This window comes from Pseudophryne corroboree, chromosome 4 (assembly GCF_028390025.1).
Source record: "Pseudophryne corroboree isolate aPseCor3 chromosome 4, aPseCor3.hap2, whole genome shotgun sequence".
In the NCBI taxonomy this organism is placed as follows: domain Eukaryota; kingdom Metazoa; phylum Chordata; class Amphibia; order Anura; family Myobatrachidae; genus Pseudophryne; species Pseudophryne corroboree.
Genome location: NC_086447.1, coordinates 443,951,246 through 443,975,671, shown reverse-complemented (window position 1 = coordinate 443,975,671; position 24,426 = coordinate 443,951,246). Strand labels below are relative to the sequence as shown.

General features: G+C 37.7%; 1 protein-coding gene across 2 annotated transcripts in view; it reads right to left on the bottom strand.

Moving 5' to 3' along the window:
* Window positions 1-1,909: 1,909 nt before the first annotated feature.
* CNR1 (cannabinoid receptor 1) overlaps window positions 1,910-24,426 on the bottom strand; it is a 163,997-nt gene continuing 141,480 nt past the window's right edge. For both annotated transcript variants that reach the window (XM_063916926.1, XM_063916924.1), the window contains exon 3: window positions 1,910-10,999. In XM_063916926.1, the coding sequence (XP_063772996.1) occupies window positions 9,556-10,944 (1,389 nt within the window). In that variant the 5' untranslated portion in view covers window positions 10,945-10,999 and the 3' untranslated portion in view covers window positions 1,910-9,555. The remainder of the gene's footprint in view (window positions 11,000-24,426) is intronic.

Sequence of the window (24,426 nt, the reverse complement as noted above, 5' to 3'; positions counted from 1 at the left end):
ACTGTGCTGAGCGGGGAGAGAGATGTGTGCTGAGCTGTCTGTGTTATGATCGCTCAGCACACATCTCTCCCGTGAGTACCCCCCTTAAGAGTGCCCCCACAGAAAGAGTTCCTTTCTATCCACTGTGCTATATATTCTACTAAACTCTAGGGGAGCACATCGATCTATAATTATAGTTCTGCTGTTATCTGGAATTTGTCTTCCCAAAAAATAATAAGTTACATTCCTACAATTCTGGTTCCATATTACACTATTTAAACCTATGCAGGAAACTATACACAGGGTGTGGGATGTAAAAGTGTGTGAAAATCAGGAAGTGGGAGATTTTGTGAGAGTTCTACTGGGTTTTTTTTTAAGTGGCAATTATTTACATGGCAAAACCAGGTTGATTTTGCCATATAAAGGAATGACACTTTAATAAAAAACAGGAAAACTCCCACAAAATCTCTCACATCCTGTTTCTCACACTCTATTACTTTCACCACAGACTGTTTCAACTAACACAAAATATATGGCCAATCTGACCACAAACACAAAGGAAAATATTGCCCAGAAAATACTGTAGTCTGCCTGAATGACCAAAACACAAAATACCACCAGAACTGCCTCTTCCTTATCAATGACCCCAAATTCAGCAATGGGGGCACCAATTACTGACTAGACTTTTTCTGCCTATTAAATCCAAATCAATTTGATTGGCTTTTTAATGCGCAATAGAAAGAAGTTTGCAGAAAACAATCAAAGTAGCCACCAGATCTCCTTGTGTGTGAGAGAGCCTTACATTGTGTAGGAAAAGGTGTATACAATAGTAAGAAGTCTTTTTTATTTATAATCTAATAGGCACTGTACCATGCAAACATTTTTAAACCTTAGAAACATAGAATTTGACTGCAGATAAAAACCACTTCACCCATCTAGTCTGCCCCTTTTTTTTTACCTTCATTGTGCAATACCTTTCATAGACTTATATTGGAAGATAAACTCATACAGATTGCACTCTTCAGAACCCATAACAACCAGTAGACATTTTCTTTTCTTCTGCATTGCACTGACTAATAAGAATTAGAGATGTGCGGATCTTCTCTCCAGAAATCCGAATCCATCCAAATTGTGTGAATCAGAACTGAACCAAAACCCGTTTCGGAGATGGCGAGGAAATCCAATCCAAAACAAGTTCCGATTCGGATCTTCCTATAATTCAGAATACAGATTTTAAATCTGTATTTCGGTTTTTGGATTGCAAAAGTGACATGAGTACAGCAGTTTTTATCGATTTTTATCATTGATTATCGATTTTTAAACTAAGTAAAAACCGAATCCGAACCAAAACACTTGAGGATGGTTTTCCCAAACCAAGACGATGAATTAGAACCAAAACACAGGGATTAATGGACATTTCTAAACAATACTAATTGCTGATTGATTGGTATATCAATATCTACATATTTACACTTACTGTACTAAAAACTCTTCTCTTTCTCCCTCAGAAAAGCACAGGTGGACTATCTTCTGAACATACACCGACCTCTCTTTTATCTCTGTCCACTTTACCTCCATCCAAGGCTTAGTAAATAGACCCCTCCCTGTGGACCTAACTGGACCTGTACATGCTTAGTAAAGACCCCAGCTCTGCCATTATAAGCATGCTCAAGAAACACCTGCTTGGGGAATCCACTGTGCATACAGTAATCTGGACATGCTCAAAGGAGCAGAACTAGGGCCTGGGGAAGTTGAATTACTGGGTCCTCCTCACCTCTGGGCCCCAGCACTGGATAGTTTATTAAGTAATGTTGTGCAAAAGTGAAAAAAATCCTTTTATGTGCTTTTGATGATACAATATGTTTTCAATTTATATTGAGATTTTGATGCACATTACATAACCCGTGTTGAAAATGACACACTAAACATGTTTGAAAGAACAGTTTAATAACAGAGTATAAATAAAATATGGTATGGTAGTTTTACACTGGAAATATTACAGAAATACACTTTCCTACAGAGAGTAAAAATACTTTAAAAGACATTTACACTAGTACTTGTGTACAATGTTTGTAACAGATTACTGAACAAAAGATATTGTAGCAGTTACATAGGGTGTTACCAGCTGAACAAACATCAAATTAGACAACAATCTTCTCAAAGGAAGTTTAATGCTTGAATCACAGACAATATTAAATAATCTCCATTAATTACTAAGAACAAACCAGTCCCGCATTAGCTGATCAAAATTGCAAGACTGATATCTGATACTGCACTTTGACTCATATAGAACCTCACTCAGTGTACCTGTGAAAAATGTAAGTAAAGTTGGGCTATTTTGAATTTCTACTTCTTTCGACTTAAAGAAGAGGCTTTGTTTTTTAAGTACCGTTTAGTAGACCTACAGGATACAACTATTCAAAATATATGCTTATCAACTCCATCTTAAAACTGGATATTTTTTTTGTTATTTTTATATTTACATACATTCAGTCCTGTGAGAGCAGATAACTTGTCTGTCCATCTCAACCCATTCCAACAGTTTTATCAAAAGGCCATTATAAGAAAACATTTACAACAATTTCAACAACAAGATAATCTCTGTATGATACAAATATACAATTATTTTCCCAAATATATATTTATACATTGTATGATCAATTGTGTGGAACAATAAACACTTATAAGACAGAATCGCACTACCTTCATATCTGAAACAGAAATGGTTCTTCGCAAGTACTGTGGGATCTATTACAAAGGTGTACTCACTCTTACAGAATGGTAACAAGGGTATTTTCCTCTCACAGCTCTTTGCTGTATAACAAATTGTGTGCTTATAACCATAAATAAGACTAATACTTTAAAGGTTTATTTTAAGGTACCACAGAGCTTACTCCCACAAATTAACTAAAAACTTGATTGTTTGTGAAATCCTTTCCTCATAGAAACACCTGATTTGCATAATCTTGTTTAGAGTATATTGTAAAATAGTATTGCACAACAATATTTACATTTTAGATAACAGCTATATATGAACATTGGTATGTAAGGTGGTCTTTATAAATTAGCAACTGCAAGTTTAACTATTCAATATGTTATTTAGTATTATCCACTCAACTATTACAGTATGTACTACCTATATAAAGCATTCTCATTCACCCAATCTCATTCACCCAATCATTCTTATACTGTAGTCAACATGGAACTAGTATTGAATAAGTGATTTTGCTTATATATGTTTCTAGCCCTATTATCCCCAATTCACGGTTACGACTACAAGTCTTAAAAAATGCAGCCTCTCCACAAATACAGCATGTGCCTGTGAATCTTACAGTGTCTGCTATTTTCAAATGACCAGTGATAGCATAGATATTATTTATATATATTCTGAAACCAATCTACATGAATTACTCAACAGTAATGGTATCCTCTGGAACCACAAAGAGAAAATGATTTTCATAGCTTAGTTTGTTACATGACTAAATAACTCAGCTCAGATTTTTAGATAGCTTTAGCAGAACCAAAGTAGATTCAAAGTTTAATGAAAATTTCAAACTGTTTGTAAAATTTAGTCAGTTTCTTGTATTGAGTGATTCTCTTATATATGCAAGTTTTGCCTTAACTAGGTGTGTTTTTCCATATACAATCAATCAATGAACACTTTAAATATGAGCCCAAAGATAACAGAGGGAGGTGCCTGTTTGTTTTTTACACATAGACAGACTCATGCAAGCCAAAAGGGTGTTTTTTTAATTAAGAAAATAGGCCTAAAATAATAACGTGTTTTGCCATTAATCAGGAATTTTTTAATATTAAGTAAATTGTTACATTTTTTGAGGCTGAAAAACAGATCTGTCCCTGGATGGTTTAAGCACAAATATCCATTGGGCCATGGAGAAAAAAAGGCTGGAAGGCATTAAGAAATGTAGTTGGGCACCCGGGATTATTGACACTTGGAACAAACACTTTCAGGAATTGGTCCCAAAGGTAAAAAAATTAATTTCACAGAACATATACAAGCTTCTTTACTAGTTACTAGGTGCCCTTAAATCTTCTTCCTAATGCCAAGCATTCTGAAAAATTTTAATTTTCAATATTAATGTAAAAATGAGTACACCTTTATAAAATGTCAAGCAAAATGTACCAAATGCCTTAAAACAACAGTTAAGGATACCTACAGTATAAAAAGATAACATAGACAGTGTAAAGGAGGTTTCATAAGGCCCAGTATATAAAACTAAAGTAGCTTTAGAATTATGAGTTCCTCTATAACACACAAATACAAATACAGAGCAGAGAGTTAGGTAGCTGGTTTCTTAACATAATACTAACTTACCCCCACTAGGTTTGGCATGGATATGAATAATGAACAAATGTCACAAGTTTTTACACAGTATGATTTGTCATATGAACAAGCACTAGTTTTAGTGCCAGACAGCCCCATTGTCCCGTGATTTATTTAAATCTTAATTATATAAAACAACCTGTAAAAGTTTTGTTGCTTGTACAAGAAGACAGTTTCAAAAAATGGCTCTTAATTTTCTTCACTTGCTTTGTAGACTTCAAGCAGATAATTAAATTACTCTAAACCATAATACCCTTTTAATCACCTTTCCCTAATTCCTGTATTAGAATATTTAATGTAAGTGCAAAATATTTTTTTAAGTTATTTAAATGGCTTTTTATCTGATATACAGTAACTGTGCATGTGTAACGCAGGCTAGGAGTACAAAACTGTGAACCGGTTATATTACTGTTTTTCACCTTGGGAATGTCATGCTACAGTACATTTTATATCTTTTTAACGAGTCTTGAACATATCCAAGGTACATACAGTATTTCTAATGTAGTTTAATGCAACTTGAGCACATGGGAGACATCCTAAGCACTGTACATATTGTGCTATTTCATTTACTTGCATTGTTGATTAATTATTAATACATTTTAGAGATTTTCTCTAAGATGGGATTTTGATCAGCAGTGGTGTGGAAATAGTAGTTGCAGTAATTATAGGTGCAATCATGTCTGGAGTCCCAGGAGCCTTGTTTCTATAAAAGACCTGGGTTCCGTGTGCTAATGAAGACCTGGCAACAACACTGATGTTAGACTGTGGGTTCCTTTAGCTACCAGTAATATTAGTAAGCTAGCAACAGTGGGAAGCCATTATCTTATTTGCTGATGCTGTGGAGATGAAGAGAAGGAAAACGGTTCAGAGGCATATCTGTATGCTGAACACTTAATTATTTTTGAAAAAACAGTAAGCATTAATTACACTTTGCTAGTTATTTTATAACATTCTTTTGTGAACATTTATTGAAAATTACAGTTGTAAAAGAGACCTTATTATTGAAAAGGTACAAACCTAAGTCTTTATTTTGTCAGTGTCCTAAATACACATTTTTGGTGTGTGTGTGTGTGTGTGTGTGTGTGTGTGTGTGTGTGTGTGGGGAGGGTTATAACTTATCATTAATTGCACACTAGATACCTTCATGACTATTTCTGTTTCAAGTCCATTTTTATTTGACTAGCATCCTATTATTTAGATTCTGGGGCCATGGAATAAAAGCACCCATCACGCATCTGAATTACCTGACTTGTCAGAAGGAACGCAGGGCACCAACTTATTGGCTGAAATGTCTTCCAGCATGATAAAGATTTGCCTATTCACTTCTCAGATTTTGTAAGAAAGTCTCTTCTTGAGATGCTGGTATAATGGGTCCTACACACTGGGCGATAATACTGAAAGATATGAATGATCTCGTTCATTAATGAACGAGATACCGGTCATATCTTTCAGTGTGGAGGCACCAGCGTAGAACGATGTGCGTCCCTACGCTCATTCATCGCTGGTGCCCGTCGCTTGTGCATGCAGGCCAATATGGACAATCTCGTCCATATTTGCCTGCACTGCTATGGAGCCGGGTAACGGGGGGAGTGAAGAAACTTCACTCCCCCCTTCACTGCCCCCTCCCCGCCGCTGGGGCACCCGTCGGCCATATCCGCCATCGGGCAGCTCGGCGGAGGATCTGTCAGTGTGTAGGGCCCATAAGTCAGCAAGACCCAGTACATAGTCAATCAAATGATCAGCCTTATGCATCAAGGTATCACACATACTGTGGTAACCTCATATGGCGTAGCCATATTCAGATTCTGTTTCATGTTATTGTGTGCCATTTTTTATGGGGTAACCTCATGCAATGTCAATTTACAGTATTTAAATTTTTTCTAACAAAAAGTTTAGATGAAAAAAATAAGACTCCATTATCAATGTTGGATAGAAAATGGATAAGAGTTTGTTTCATTACACTGTAGACAGATTATTTTAAATAAACTATATAATGGTTCAGGTTCATTTGCAACAAATTGCAAGTACATGGCTATTGTTGTCCATGGGAAAACAGATAGAGACACTATTAGGTGGATTATAGATCAAAATTGCCTGGTTATAACAGTATATTAAGCTATCTTTTTCTCATTATTGACCTTAAATTAAGATACTGGAAGTTCAAAATAAATTAGTCAATAAAACGTTCAATAATAGATACAAATATTTTTTTTTTCTTTTGGCACATTTTAGTATGTTATCATGTAGATATTAAAGCTAATATCTCATACAAATTATTCTGTCCATGCACCTTTAACCTCACTGGTGTTGCCTAGTTTTTAGTAAAACATTTCTACCCTATTATGCTCCAAATAAGCAAGCAAAGCAACAAGTTTACATATGAATTCCAAGCACAATGTCAAGTAGGCAAAGAACAAAAAGTCCTACTAAACAGGCATTAAAACATTTCAATGACTGTTAATGTCATAGTTTCTACCAAATTTCAGTGCATGGATCTACATGTTACAAATGTTTCTTATAGAAGTCTGGCCTATAACTTGTGAATAGATAAAGCTCTGTGGCTAACTTTCCTTCCATCTGTTTTGAAAGGGTATTGAATAAAGTTTGAATTATGCAGTAGACTTCAATTAAAAAAGGTCCTGCTATAGTAGGTCCAAGTTCTTAGAATAAATCTTCACATAGCTCCAACTAAAACAATATTTTAGGTATATAAACCGTAACCTATCTACCTAGTTACTACTCTCAGTACTTTCATCATGAATACTAATGATTAACCCAATGCTTGCGGTATCAAAATCTTATATGTGCTTATTGTTTCCTCACACCAATGACAGCAATGCACATCCCCATTCCCATCTGAAACTCAGACAGGAAAGAAGGAAAAAAACACATTTTGTCCTCTCTACTACTTTAAAAACCCAATCTGCTCTTAGTTAGATATGGGTCTTTTAAAAGCCTTGAGCATAAAGGAAAAATATAAAAGATTATAAAAAAAGACTAACCGAATGATGTAATGATTCTTTGAATCATTACTGCTTCATATAAATGGTGACAGATCCTCTTTATGAAACTAATGTTGCTCAATATTTCTCATAATGAAGGATGCAACTATGGTACAGTATAATTACTATTAAATCATGTAATTAAAATAAGGACGCTGCACATGGGAAATTACTTGGGCACTAGAGGTCACAAAAACCCATTATGGGTCATTAATGTCAATAGACAGCTTTGATTTTCTGGGTTGGTTAGAGTCTAAAAGAATTTTGTGAACGGATCACATTATTATATCTTAGGGAGCTCTCCAGTCTGACCATGCAAATTATGCTTATGATATTTTTGCAGTGGCTTAGTGATACTTAAATCACATCACCGATCTGAGAATTCAATTTTGTTATATTTTATTTTGATTTTTATTAATCTTACCAATATCCTCATTACCCCCTTAACTAAAGCAGGGTTATTCATTGTGTATGGTGGATATTTGTTCTACATACTGTATATATTTTATTCATTACCTATTATATTTTACTTTACTACAGAATTCTACTATGGATGCCATTTAATGAATACCACTAAAAGCTAAGTTTTAGCAATATTTTGCGTAGGTCGAGTGTCCACAAAAAGAGAGTACTTTTCATTCTTTTTTCATTAAGATTTTAAAAGTATCTGACTTATTTAACTAATTCACAATTTCAAAATGATAAAATAAGCACTTTCCATATTACAGAATAAACCATTTTTCCAAAGTGGGTTATGTATCATTTACTGTTTTCCAATGAACTGGTGCAGCTACTGTATTAATTCTTATTATGGTCTTCAGAGTATGTGTACTGGGGGTACCTGTATAATGCTTTAAGCTCGCATTGGGCAGAATCGTACAGTGTGCCTTATGGTACAAAATAAAAAATAATAATAATTTGGAGAAGGTATGATTAACTATAACTGCTGTTTATTTGCAATTTTGGGTTACAAAAGTTGTAAGATCCATTTCTCTTAAAATATTGTTGTTCAGAGCTCTTATATAATACTTAATGTAGAAGAATCAAACTTAATTCTCTGCCCATCAATGAATACCTCAATAGAACTCAATTTTAGAAACTGAATTCATGTGCAAATAGTGCAACAAGAGCTATAAGTTATACTTATTCATAATTGTTGGTCATATTTTTAATATGATGACCTATTCAATTATTTACAAATAGACATGCACATTACACTGACTTAAACATACAAAATACATCAGACATGAGATTAAACCTTAGTAAAAGGTTTATATTTTTAAATAGATTATATGTGATATCCTGTATATTTAGAACATTTAGGATATCATTAGTGTATATTATGGACTTTAACCTACTTCTAATATAAGTACATTAAGTTCACAACATTATCATTATACACTGTATTGCTTTGCACAAACAGCTGAGAGCCTTCCCTGACCTTGCCTGTAGATGCCATCCACATCATGCCACGTAGACCCAATGTGTTCTAAGACATGCCTGGACCATTACCTATAAATGAGAAGTCACTCCCATGTAATGATTATTTCACAATACAATTAAGCAGTAAGCCCACAGATATTTTAGATGTAAAGTGTTCTTTCCTAATGATCTATACACAATGTCAAATTTAATTCCATATTACCATAATAAATTCAAGTGCATACCAAGGTCTCCATTTATTGTGCAAGTAAAGAAAACCTACTTCAGTTTTTCAGTGTCTCACTTACCGAGGGAAATGTAATTCCTCTATCATTAGCAAACTAGACGATTACCTCTAATTCCTTGAAATATTCTGAACAAATTTCATATTAATGATGTGAGGTATTACAATGTCTTCCAGTTTCTTTTTTACAAGTACAATACATAAGAAAAAGTCCAACTGGACAACACAGAATATTCCAAACACTACAAACAATGATTTAAAAAATGTAAATCTATATCTGAGTTGTTTATTTTGTTTTTCAAAATAAATGAAACTATATAATTAAAAAATATTCTTGTATAATAAAATTAGTGCTCTTTTTATTCTAAACTAAGGAGTATAACAGACTATTACTTCTGAATGACCTTGATATTCATGATAAAATCCCCATATTTTAGGTTTCTTTAATTTTAGTTAAGAATAGTAGATATTCTGATTGAGACTGATCTTTTGCTGTAATTTACAGAGATTAAAAGGGGCAGGCTTGACCATATATTCTTTCCTACAATGTCAGTATAACTGACTTACACTGCTTCTGCAGATGTATCTGTGGACACAGACATGGTGACTTTGGCGATCTTAACAGTGCTTTTAATGCAGCTTTCTGCTGCTCTGTGGACATTACTATTGTTTGCATGTCTATTCTGACAGTCTGACTCCATACTGTTATCAAGAGGCTGCGCGGTACCTTCACAGGAGGGGAACATGCTACAAAATGCATTTCTCAAGTCTTTGCTTCGAAGGGCATAGATGATAGGGTTCACAGTTGAATTAAGCAAGCAAAGCATGCTGCAGAAGGCAAACACTGTCTTTACGGTCTTGTTCATCTTTCCAAAGACATCATAAACCATAATGGCGAGAAGAGGGCCCCAACAAATGATCAATACCACTAAAATAAGGACCAGAGTTTTGGCTAACCTTATATCCATACGAGTCTGGTCCGGTCTAGTAATATGCACTTTGCCATCTTCTGATGTGTGAACTATGATGCTCTTTTGAGTGCCACGCTGCAGCATTCTTACAGCGTGGGTGTGAGCTTTCCATAATATATACATATATGCATACACTATGAATAACAAAAGAACACTGGTCACCCCAATCCAAAACATCAGATAGGTTTCATCAATGTGGGGAAAAATATCTGAACATTCAGACTTTAGCTTCTTGCAATTCCATCCTAGCAGAGGAAGCACAGCAATGACAATAGCTATGGTCCACATCACACAGAATGCAATGACAGCTTTTGTCCTGGTGACTATTCGTTTATATGACAATGGTCTGTGTATGGAGATGTACCTGTCTATTGCAGTTAGGAACAGACTGCCCACTGAAGCTGTAAATGAAGCGGTGACGCCCCCTAGTTTGAACAGATAAACATTAGGGCTGTCTTTTCGATGGAAAACATGAAAATCAACAAAACTGTAGACAAAAATGACACTGCCTAGAAGATCGGCCACTGCTAAGCTGCCAATAAAATGGTAGGAGGGTCTGCATCTCAGACTACGAGAGTACAAGATGACACACAGCACAAGCATGTTCTCCAGGACAGTAAATGTACCCAGGGTTATGGAAAGAGCAGCAATAACTAGCTGCTGACCAGGAGTAAGAATCATAAAGCATTCCATGTCCATGAAGTTATTCCCACACTGCACTTTGCCATCATTGTCTTTGTATGAAGTACTTGACTTATTGTAAAAATCAGTTACATTAAATGAATTTAGATGGTGGGTAGTTTGACCATCTATTATTTTTTCTTGAAATGAGGATAATGCCAGTTTCTGTGGGAAATACCCCAGTTTAGAAATATCACCCTTTGCGTCTTCATACTGAACTTCATTTGGTCCCATATAAAAAAGGTCGGTGGTAATTGTTCTAAACGTAGTGTCCGCCAGGCCATCCAGGATAGACTTCATCACCTCAGGGTCCAACGTTACTACCAGCGGAAAGAATGGAATGTTTGGACAACACCTGCAGCAAAGCAAACAACATAAAACAAAATAAGCAACAGAATGCAAGCTAATTCCCTAATACAGAATCAAAGATGTTACACCCCAGCACCTAGCAGAAGAAATAATATTTGTTTACCTGAATTTGAAGGTGGCCATTCACTAGTGCGACTTCTCTGAGGGGAGAAGTCGCATACGTTGCCCTTGAACTGTCCGGCAGCTTACCGGGCAGCAGGATAGCACACAATACATCGTATGCAGTCCATTTGCATATGATGTATCGTATGCGATACCAGCCAAGGCTGCCAGAGCCTACCACCTCTGAGAAATCTATATTGCAGCCTCTGCAATCCACAGACTCCGATCCGATGAGCACAGGACTATGCATCAGATCGGATTGACCTGCCATTTGCCACTTTTCCTCCGATTTCTCAGCCTGATGTGTCAAAAACGGATGAAATCGGGCAAAATCGCACTAGTGTATAGGCACCTTTAGATAATACTGTATTTCACAAAAATACTGTTGTGTTTAAACTACCAATAAAGGTAAACAATTACAGCTGAAAGAATACATTTGTATAACCATGCATTAATTTCATCCAAAAGGCATGTAAGGCAATAAAAAAATTACATATTAAAGATGCCGTAAATATAATTTTGTCAGCCATGTTATTAATAAATTGTGTTTTTTCAAGATGAACAGATTGTTAGATTTTGCTAATAATTCAATGCAGACTCAAAAGGCAGCTAATATAGAACAAAAAAAATAAGACCATGATTGCATCCCGTGGATTGGAAAATCCTGTGGAACAATGACTGTATATGTATGTATATATGTAAGTATGTATGCATGTGTACTTCTACAGCTTCCAAATTACTGGCTAGATATTTCTAATTTGTGTTACCAATCATGTTGCCAAATTGCCACAGATGCAGTTTATTTTAGAGCAAAAAAATGGTTGAGACTCTACATGCAATGCAGTTTATGAAATACTGTAGACACAAGGGCCCTGATTTTGAGTCACACACAAGTCCAAAACCCACTGTCTAGCACCTGACTCAGAATCAGGCTGAAGGTTCTTAGCGCACATCATGATCAAATTGAAAAAATCCATCCATTGTGATTTTATGACATCATTTGGATAAGTACCTACACTCAAAATTAATTTCTATTACTTGTGTTCATACCTCTATCTGTTGAATCTGCATACAGCTTAAAGACAATGCTTGATAGTTACTTTAATTAGAATAAACACCTACGAATATATAGGTAGAATCCAGAGACAAAATTAAGGTAGTTATAGCACTCAAACTGTTAGCTATGAAATATAAAGTGGGATTTACTGTACACTGCATACCTAAACTGCTCATAGGTGCATAACAGCTATAACTGACTTTACATAATACGGGAGCACACTTTGGACACCAAAGACATCCTAATCACATTCAAAAACTTTTGCATATTAATGTCTGTATATATACATTTCTCAAGGTGTGCCACAAGACTGCCCCTATACTGTAAGGTATAGCATCACATGCTAAGCTGATGGGAAACGGAAGCTCAAAATGAGTTAGGTCTTTGACAATAGTAAGCAATATCTTGGTTTCCAAGAATGGATTTTGGCAAAAATATACATTAATAGTTCTTGCTGTTTGGCAAGAATATATGGTAATAGTTGACTAAGTCTAAGAGGCCTATTCATCATCAGGGACTGGATGGCCATCGATGATTACGTTTCCAACTTGCAGCTGTACTGTGATCCCTAACACTGTTACCAAAGTAGCAAAGATACTTATCATTGATGTGCCAGCTGACTGTGCAGAAAGGAGTGGAATTCCAGGAACCAATACCATCTGAATATACCACTGGTTCCCACAAGCAAACTCTAAAAACTTTCATTTATCAGAGTTACAGTTATCAGAGTTTGCTGAAAACTATGCAGAACCATCAAGCCATTAATAATGAATGGACACTGATTACCAGTAGGAACTGAAAAATAATATTAAGACAGTGGACTCTAGAGAGTGGCCAGTACAGTGTATCCAAAGGACATTCTGGATGATCGTAGCACAGCAGTACCTAGTCAACAGGATCTTATGTAGAGTGTCAACAGAGTGAATTATGTTACAGTACTCAAGAGTATAATGGAGGCTGTGAGGCGTGCACAATAGTAGTGCCTAATGCCAGAAACTGTAGAGATGCTCAGTAGTAGGAACACAATGAAGACTTAAAGAGTGCTCAGTAATAATGACTAGTGCTTGGAGTATCACAGGAGCACATAAGAATCTGGAGAGAGCACTCAATAATACTGTCAGCACAACAGGAAAAACAATGGAAACTGTGGGAGTGCTGACTACCAATTGTGGTATCACAGAAGCTCACAAGAGACTTGAGAGAGTGTTCAGTAATACTAGAAGCACAACAGAAACACACTGGAAACTGAGAGCGCTTAGTAGTAGTAGCTAGCACTGGAGGTATCTTAGAAACACACATGGGACTATGGATAGTACTCAGCAGAAATGGCTAAGACTCAGAGAATCACAGCAGCTAATAGAGCACACTGAACTGTGGAGCCAAATCTGGTAACTACAGACTGGAGCTTGCATACAGGTTACAGCAGAAGTTGTACTGGCAATGAGTAGTGGCAAGGGAGAGACATATATAAAGTGCTCTTGCAGCTGATAGGTCAGTCGGGTCATATACACGGAATCAGGTTTGAAATTGGTAGAACTGCAGTAAGCTCATCTCAGGCAAGTTGGCAGTGCCCATGACCCAGTGGTGCCAGGCTCCACATGAGGAAATAAATAGAATCTGCTATTGGTATTGCTTGAAACTCATCCTGACACCTAGAAGTAAGATGTACTGCCATATAGCAAGCGACAGCACTGGTTACAGTAATGGAGTTTGCTATTCTGGCATGAGGTGGGTGAGCGGACATTGCAATAGTGTAGAAATGCCAACAACGATACCTTATCTTCTTCCCCCATGATCGATCTCGCCCCAGACTCCTAGCTTTTTGTATTCTGCTCTGCGCATTGTCTAAAATAAATAGTTATAAACAAAGCAACCTTATGTAACCAACTGTATATCTGCTATCTCCACATGTTCCATAATGCCTAAAACAGTGTTTATCATCTTCTCACCACTCAGAGCAGAGGTTCTCAAACTCAGTCCTCGGGGGCCCACACAGTGCATGTTTTGCAGGTCTCCTCACAGAATCGCAAGTGAAATAATTAGCTCCACCTGTGGACCTTTTAAAATGTGTCAGTGAGTAATTAATACACCTGTGCACCTGCTGGGTTACCTGCAAAACATGCACTGTGTGGGCTCCCGAGGACCGAGTTTGAGAACCTCTGTCTTACAGTAAATACCTCTCCTCCAATCCACCTTAGAAATATTGCCAGAATACATACTTTTCTTACCCATAATTCTACCAAACCAAACTTCGTATCCAGTCTCTCACCATTATTCTCCTTGATAACTGCAACCTTATCTGCCATTCTCCTCACTCATCTATACCCACCAATACACATCTGCTGTAGCTCCTATAACACCACTTTTTCATACATCTTTATTCTCAGCTCTCCCCAATTATATCTACATCTGACTTGCGCATTTCCTCTGGTAAACAACCCACACTACCATCTACAACTTTTTCTGTGCTGCTACTGTATACACACCATTCTATTCTAACCATGATTTACCTGGCTTACTGTACCTTACTACCCACCTTTACTGCCCATACTAATGCCCTTTAGAATAGATATTTTGGGCCTAAATCAGAAATGGATGCTGCTGCATTAGCTCTTAATATGCGTTAATATGCAAATGCCGGTATCAGTTCTTCCTACTCCAGTGTAGTAGCCTATGTCTGAATGTGCTAAGACTGAGTGTCTCTACATACTGTAATACCAACCATGATTCTTTAGATGCCACCATCGGTGCAACATTGCTCACACAATTGACAGTGGCACCAGCACTATGGCAGGTGCAGTTTCACCATCTGACTATGCCCTCCTATGGCTGTGGCTATGCATCTGGGAATGCAGCCAGTGTTAGCTCCATAGGCTACAATGGATGTGCGTGTATACACACACATGCAAACATATTTGCGGGCACACTTGCCGCGCCTTTGATGCCACGATGCAAAACAATGAGCGTGGCTACATCTGTAGTTGAGTCGCTTGGCCTTGTTTTCACATCAAAGATATAGCTTTTGGCCTTAATTCTTCAATGAAGACCACTTCTGGCCAGACTTCTCTAAACAGTAGATGGGTGTACCTGGGTCCCACTAGTTTCTGTCAGTTCTGCCCTGATGATGCTGTTGGACATCTTCTGTTTTCGAAGGGAAGTAAGCATAATGTGACTTTCATATGATACACTAAGTTTGCTTGGCTGATCACTGTGTCTTTGGTCCTTAAAGTTGCCCGTTTCTTGGTTCTTCAGTGCTGAGAAATACAGGCAGGTATTTATCCATCATGCAATACCATCTGATTGGATCCAAATTTATTCGGCAGCAGGACATCAACCCCAAACATACAGCCAATAGCATTAAGAACTGCATGGTCAAGTCACATTATTATGACCACCTCTTGCAGCGCGTAGCCTATGAAGTATGTCACGTGGGTATATAAGGTGTGCAATAGGCTATCCTCACACATATCTCTTGTTGCTGTCATGGGTTTAAAGGGGCGATTTATCCAAGTTGCAAAACGGGATAATTATAGGCTTTAGGGCCAAGGGTGGCAGTATTTCTGAAACAGCGCAGATTCTGAACTGTTTGCATGCTGCTGTGGTGAAGGTGTATTGTGAATGGAAACATGGTATCATTGTGAATAATTGATGTGGAAACTGTGGAGCCTTTGCCAAAGTCTACTTGCTGCCGGAGAGGATGGGGCCCGCAATGGACGATGCACGCAAGGCTCCATCTCTCTTAAAATGCCCCTGCATACACTGTATATTGATGTCCACTAGTGGATTTTCAAATCAGCATGGAACTAAAAATCTACTATTATTTAATTTCATAAGTATCATTACAGTAGCCCTGTATGAAGTATTCTACAATGTACTCTACAATACTTTTCTTACTGGTGCACCAAACTGTCTGCTATTGTAATGCTGGATTACTTTTCACACTTCTGCATGAAGCTGCTTTCAAAAAACACATTCCATGACCTCAAGTGAGGAGTAGAATTTAAATTCGCAGGTATGCATGTCTCTGCCAACAGACAGCACTTTGACAAAATCGTGCTACACATCTAATGTATATAATAAAATCGACCACTGATAAAATAACATTATGACTTTGGAATGTAAGGACAGTCGGCTTAAACTCTGACCATTCCCACCTGTTTCAATTATGATACTTCCATAGCACCCTTACAGTCTCACAGAGCTGAATAAGGGTTTGAGGGCACGTGGGGGACTAAAGACAGGGAGACCCATAGAGGCCACAGTCACACACAGACACACTCATACTGTAGCCACACACAGTCATGCCTAGAGTCACAAAGACATACTCAGAGTCATGCAGACCCACAGACACAGACATTCAAGAGCCATACAGGTGGGCAAAGTCACACAGACATGCACAAGTTGACATATACACAGGATGGTCTAACATTTATAGAAGGTCATATGCAGCATTAGACATTGCTTTCACATAAATGTATATATCAGCCTCAATGTATCCATATTGTTAGTATTTACTACCACCTAAATAAAGGTTGTGGTTTCTTTTAATATACAGTACTGTTCAGTTTAGACTCATTTATGGCCTAAATTATGGACGTGAAAGGATTTCAGGGCTGTTTTTAAACCGTATGGAATATTAAAAACTACCATTAATAGAAAAAAGAAAGTGAAAAGAAAACAATGTATAAAAACTGCTGCCTTCATTACACTGTCCTTCTAAATTCTATATACTGTCTGTATGTCTCTCAGTATCATTGTCTGTGTTCATTTGGATGTGCAACAATTTGATACTCACGTCTAAATGCTGTACTTGTACACTATCTTTTTTTTACTGATTTAGTAGCTATCATCAGGTGACAAAAATATGTCTTTGCTTCTTAACCTGCATTTTGTTACTCTGAATTTTTGAGGCTGGCAGTCAGTGAAGTATAATACAGAGAGAAGATTTACTAATTGTCAGTTACTGAGGAACATACAGTAGAAAGTGTATTGCTGTCAAGAAAAAGACTATTTACCATCCGTCAGGATACAGGTTCAATTAAAACCCAACGTCGATGTCTGGGGTTTTTCGCAGCACTAAAGTTTGTCAGTATTGGTCTTTCAGTTCAAAACCGATGACAAATAGAATTCAATAAACAATGGGAACTCCCCCAGACAATAGACCTGTTTGAAATATGCACTGAACAGATCTCTATGATCTCAGGCTTCATTAGGTGTAAAAGCTTAGAAGGTGTTAAAATAAAAAAAATAAAAAATGTCCCCTCCGCAATCAATAAACAGCCACGGACTTTTCAAACTGGGTGGTTATGGGAAAACGGGGGGTAGGGGGTAATGGTGTGGGTCTTCCCCTATTTTCCTATAACCAGCACCAAGCTGAACCAGCTGATGCTATAGAATGGGGGTGGGAGCACACAAACCCCCAAAAATGGGGTCCCACATCCTGAAGATCAATGAGCCCTGGGCTTCCCTACACCCCTTGATGGTGAGTGCGATGTTAATGGAAAAATAATACATAAATATTGATTCAGACCTAAGATAGTGATCTGTGCAGTACTTCTAAACTTGAATGTCTCAGGCAGGTTCTATTGCTTGGATGGGTTTCCCATCATTTTAGTAGCTTTTTGGTCAGTTTAAAACTGACCATTAGTAAATCTGCAGATCATATTCTTGTCCATGTGAAAAACTTGATTGTTCATCAGATGTTCTAATGTGTTCTAAAGTCTGGCTTTTGGTCATTTACTTTAGAAAATGTTTGTTTCTCAAAACAGACAGTAAAATGATCAAAAATCTAAAATCGACCATTAGTAAATCTGCCTCCTGTACTTGTGCATCACCTTCCCTTATTGTACTATAAGTCAATTGCTTTTTGTGAAATCGGAATATCCTGGAGAGAGGGAAGGGAGGGGGATATCTGGCCACCAATAATTAACTATCCAAGTTGCAGCAAAGATAATTAATTAAGGCAGCAATTTAGTATTGCTCTGGTGTAACCCCCTAACCACAAAAGTAGCAGTGATACTTATCAGAGACGACCCTGCTGACTGCACAGATATGACCAAAGGAAGGAGCGGGGCTAGGGAAACAGCACCATCTGCTGAAGGCATTGGTTCTCAGACGCAATTTTTCAGTTTTGGGAGTTTGCTGAATACTACTCAGCCCTGTCATCCTCCTAATAATGAATGATCGCTGCATACAAAATAAGGAAACTAGCTTTTCTGCATGTGTATTGGGCCCATTAGTGATAAAGAATAGGTCCCTAAGTCATAGTAGATGTTAGTTAGGTAATATAAGACAATTATATATATAGATATGCGGAATTGATGATCCATGATGATATATATACTGAAATAGGTAATGTATTGGGTATTATGATAATTAACAGTCCCATTATAACTTTAATATTAAGAGTTACTGTAACCATTCATATTAGACAATCTTATTTCTTGTTCTCAATGTTCTATTTTAAGCTAGTAGTATGTGAGCTGTCACGGTTATCAGTTAAGCATAGATAGATTAGGGTTAATATTTATATAAAATTAAGTGAGGACACATTCAACAATATAGAGAGGAATGTAAAGGATTTATAAGGATGCATGCATATTGTACTGTAAGTTTTTAAACAATTGATTTATTTACTTTGAACACACTATTATTAATATTCTTTTTTTATATATATATTTCAATAAGCCAAGTATAGAAATGCACACTAGAGTCTTTTAAAAAATAAATAAAAATAAAAAACAGATAAAAAGAAAAACCTGTATTATCTTGATGTAATGGATAGAGACGATATATACCAGGCATTCCCAACCACGGTCCTCAAGGCACACTAACAGTGCAAGTTTTACTGATATCCAATTACAACAGAAAAAAGAGGAGGCTGCGCTTCAAGAGGAAATGAACAATATCCACTAAATGTGTAAAATTTATAACAATTTATTAAAAACACTAACTCGTTAAAAAACAGTAATATTCTGTACAGTTATATTGTGCCATGTGCATGCATAAGAAAAATGAATTTTTACCCAAGATATTGTTTCAGGACATGTATCATGTGAACTCTAGAGGATCCGTTCCAAATATTGCCCTTAGGTGGTATATATCCAGTAGTTTTTCACTATGTAAGTCCCGTTTAGATGGTGTCAAGAGAGTCCTTTATAAATTCCATAAGCCGCTAGAGGATTTTGGATGGAATAAATGTCCCATAAGCAGTGGGTACCTCATGCAATGCGGTAGTTGGATGGTGCCTCTCTGGGACTCCTCTGGGTAGCTGGAAGTTGGTATGGGCTGGTTCGGATCCAATTGAAGAGAGTCCTGCTCCAAAGGTGAAGAAGCCTGACGCGTTTCGCTGCATATTCCTTGCAGCTTTTTCAAAGGTATACAGTAATGTCTGGGTTTGGGCTTTATATACCCTAGACAAAATGGTGGCTTAATTGGCACCTGGATGCACATTTCCTGTTAATCACACACAAATCTCTCTATAATGATAAAAACTACTAAAATAGGTGAAGGAGACAGACCTACTTGTGGATAAGAGCTTCTAGTGATATCATACTTTTATTTCAAGTCCTAATAAGTGTTTATTTTTCTAACTCATACTTAGAGATATATATTGTCCAATCAGTACTTTTGTTTACTGCTATGTAGTCATGGAAACTGTCAACAGGAGGATTTCATAGGTTGAATTGGAGATCATGTGATTGGTATTGGTCATGTGCTCAATATCACATGATCAAAATAGGAGCAACCTATTATTATGTTACTGTGCTGTGTGGTTGCGATCAGACCTATGTTAATCTAATGTCTGAGAGTAACAATTACTGGTGTCTTATTATAGACCTCCTCATTCTTGTGAACCGCTATATATATATTTATTTATCTGCGGAGGCCCTGCATTCACTCCCGGACCGTTACCTTGGTAACGGAAACCGGAAGTGACGTGTTATTGCTGGGTCACCTATAGTGATTCCCCGGCCGTCGCCATGGAGACGAGGCTCAGGTAAAACAATCCCTCTGTTGACATGTTTCCTGAATATATCAAATGGGGGAGGCGTGTTTTCCCCGGCCAGCGCCGTAATGACGAGGCTCGGGTTGGGGTAATCCTTCTATGGCTCCTCCCCCGGGTGTGTCAGACAGAAGGGGCATATCCATCGGCGCCTCCGTCATCATGGTGACAATGCATCTCCGGCTGGGAGCGTGATTGCGTATGCGGAAATGTAAGCGTCGCTCTCAGCCGGTTACCATAACAACCACATACAAATTCATATTAGAAAATTCAGGAAACATGTCAACAGAGGGATTGTTTTACCCGAGCCCCGTCTCCATGGCGACGGCCGGGGAATCACTATAGGTGACCCAGCAATAACACGTCACTTCCGGTTTCCGTTACCAAGGTAACGGCCTGGGAGTGAACGCAGGGCCTCCGCAGATAAATAAATATATATATAGCGGTTCACAAGAATGAGGAGGTCTATAATAAGACACCAGTAATTGTTACTCTCAGACATTAGATTAACATAGGTCTGATCGCAACCACACAGCACAGTAACATAATAATAGGTTGCTCCTATTTTGATCATGTGATATTGAGCACATGACCAATACCAATCACATGATCTCCAATTCAACCTATGAAATCCTCCTGTTGACAGTTTCCATGACTACATAGCAGTAAACAAAAGTACTGATTGGACAATATATATCTCTAAGTATGAGTTAGAAAAATAAACACTTATTAGGACTTGAAATAAAAGTATGATATCACTAGAAGCTCTTATCCACAAGTAGGTCTGTCTCCTTCACCTATTTTAGTAGTTTTTATCATTATAGAGAGATTTGTGTGTGATTAACAGGAAATGTGCATCCAGGTGCCAATTAAGCCACCATTTTGTCTAGGGTATATAAAGCCCAAACCCAGACATTACTGTATACCTTTGAAAAAGCTGCAAGGTATATGCAGCGAAACGCGTCAGGCTTCTTCACCTTTGGAGCAGGACTCTCTTCAAATGGATCCGAACCAGCCCATACAAACTTCCAGCTACCCAGAAGAGTCCCAGAGAGGCACCATCCAACTACCACATTGCATGAGGTACCCACTGCTTATGGGACATTTATACCATCCAAAATCCTCTAGCGGCTTATGGAATTTATAAAGGACTCTCTTGACACCATCTAAACGGGACTTACATAGTGGAAAACTACTGGATATATACCACCTAAGGGCAATATTTGGAACGGATCCTCTAGAGTTCACATGATACATGTCCTGAAACAATATCTTGGGTAAAAATTCATTTTTCTTATGCATGCACATGGCACAATATAACTGTACAGAATATTACTGTTTTTTAACGAGTTAGTGTTTTTAATAAATTGTTATAAATTTTACACATTTAGTGGATATTGTTCATTTCCTCTTGAAGCGCAGCCTCCTCTTTTTTCTGTTGTAATTGTATATATATTGGGAGTGACTTCCCTCTTAATATTGGCTGCTGCTTAGCCGAGCACCTCATCTCACAGCGCCCGAATACCCCAGGGTATTTTTTACCTTTTTTTTACTGATATCCAGCCTTGAACACAGGTGACTTAATTAGCACCTCAGTTTTTTTGATTTAACCATCTGTGCTGCAGCCTGGATATCACTAAAACCTGCACTGTTAGTGTGCCTTGAGGACCGTGGTTGGGAATGCCTTATATATACTGTAGATGTTATGGAATTCTCCTTACTCTTTTTAATGTACAGTATGTGTAATAAAATATTTTGATTTTATATGAGGCCAGAGTAGAACAGTGAAGAATAACTCCACTTATTCTTGTTTTTTCTTGTATTCTGTTGCATGAGTTATGATGGAAGCACTGCAGTTATTCCCCTAGAGCAGGGGTTGGCAAACACGATCCTCAAGGCACACTAACAATACAGGTTTTAAGAATAGTCATACTTGAGCACAGGTGACATAATTAGTATCTTGGTTACTCTGATTTAACCATCTGTGCATAAGCATGAATATAGAGGATCACATGCAGACATAGGCACATATTGACATAGAGGAGCACATACAGGCATAGGCACAAACGGACATAGAGGAGCACATACAGACATAGGCACAAACGGACATAGAGGAGCACATACAGACATAGGCACAAACGGACATAGAGGAGCACATACAGACATAGGCACATATATGCATACTGTAGACACATACAGACATAGAGGACCACATGAGCTCCAAATTCTAACTTGTCACTGGAATGACTTTACACCCCTGAATGCCGCCTCACAGCACAGGACGCACCCTCACATCACTAGTCACACCACCACAGCACTGGTCACACCTACACATCACTAGTCACATCCCTGTGATTGCACACAATAGGCCCTTCAACAATTTCAGCTCCAGGCCCTTGTGGACCTTAATCTGGCACTGCATATACCACCATAATATGCTGTCCTGGTGAAATGTTTCACTATACTGATGATAATAATAACAACTATAATTATACTTCTGGGGCTTACTAACAGGCTAAGAGCAGATGAGTAGCCATAAGGCAATGCAAGCGCATAGATTGTTTGGACAAAGAATGGAGGAGAGAGTGTTCGGCCTACAGATAAAGGATCAGAAGATCCCTATTCAGCTGCTTTCTCCTATCTTTAGAACAAACTGTCTATAGCATTTTGGAGTTTGTTTAATATCCCCATATCAGCATTGTGTTATGGCAAGCTATGGCACTTTTAGTGAATTCTGGAGATATTTGTGATATCACTAGCATTTTAGGGATAACGAATATCAACAAAGCTTAAATTTGCCATTATATTGCAAAAACAGACATGTCTGGCAGTATTTACTATGCCATGGTGTATCTATAATGGGTGCAGAATGTGCGGTGCATATAGGACTATGGGATCCAGGAGGTCCCACACCGCACATGCTACATCCATTTCTTCTATACTTACCTCTACCAAATCCCATGGCGGCATCACTGAAAAATCACAGGGAATATGGCAGCCTGCATCTCTTCTAGTAGACTCTAGCACAGAGCTAGATTCTACTAGAGCAGACACCCACCGCTGCTGATGGGCCCATGTGCAGCCTGACAGAGACTGCACATGGGCCCCCTTCTCTCTTATTATACCCATAACTGTATGGCTTAGGGTTTAAGTGATATATAATATTATTATGAATGTTGGAATTGTCATTTGTTTCCAGAACAACAGTCAGGAAAGGTAAAGTAAAATGTGACAAGCTGGTGACAGGCATCTTGTGTAGCCCTAGACTACTTAGCAAGTATTTGACAGCAGTACCTTGCAAAAGCAAGTTACATATATTCTCCCTAGTACTTGTCTAAGATATATTTCTGATATATTGATCATGGCTTCTGAATTTTGATTCAAATTACTATAGTCAGCATAGAATATGTCATTTTGCATGTTAATATTTTTTGTAGAGCTGGATGTTTGTAGTACTTACACATAAATTCTTCTGGTGAAGTTGACATTTACTTACTTACTCGGGTGACTTGATGACTGCTAGCAATCACTGGCATTTAGCATATACTATATAAAAAATAGGGAATGATTATTTATGCATTGCTGCCTACCCAGCTAGGACAGGCTGTCAAAAGTGTGGCTAGTCTCTTGAGAGAACAGCAGTGCTTTGAGAAATGTTAATCATTGTGACTTTATCACTGTTACAGGCGGAAATCTTGCAATAGGGTAGGAAGATGGGGAAAATGTATTAGGAAACATCAATTTAAAAGATATAAGGATATCAATTAAATAAAAAAATCACTGTAGCGATCCAGGGGGCTAATTCTGAGAAAGACACATTACCGATGTTGGACGCAGTTGAGCAATTTTTCTTCTGCACATACATCTAAGTTGCAGTGCACATGTGTCCAGAGTCCATGCACACAGAGTTACAGTTATGAACGAGACACACAAATTGGGCATTCTTGGACATGACAGCGAGATGGCTAAGCGGACTCATGAAGATGGTCCTTTTATGGGCATGCTTTGGAATTATTATGTGCATGTCCCTGATAGTGGTTGAGATGCAGAGTAGAGATGTGCACCGGAAATTTTTCGGGTTTTGTGTTTTGGTTTTGGGTTCGGTTCCGTGGCCGTGTTTTGGGTTCGAACGCGTTTTGGCAAAACCTCACCGATTTTTTTTGTCGGATTCGGGTGTGTTTTGGATTCGGGTGTTTTTTTTCAAAAAACCCTAAAAAAACAGCTTAAATCATAGAATTTGGGGGTCATT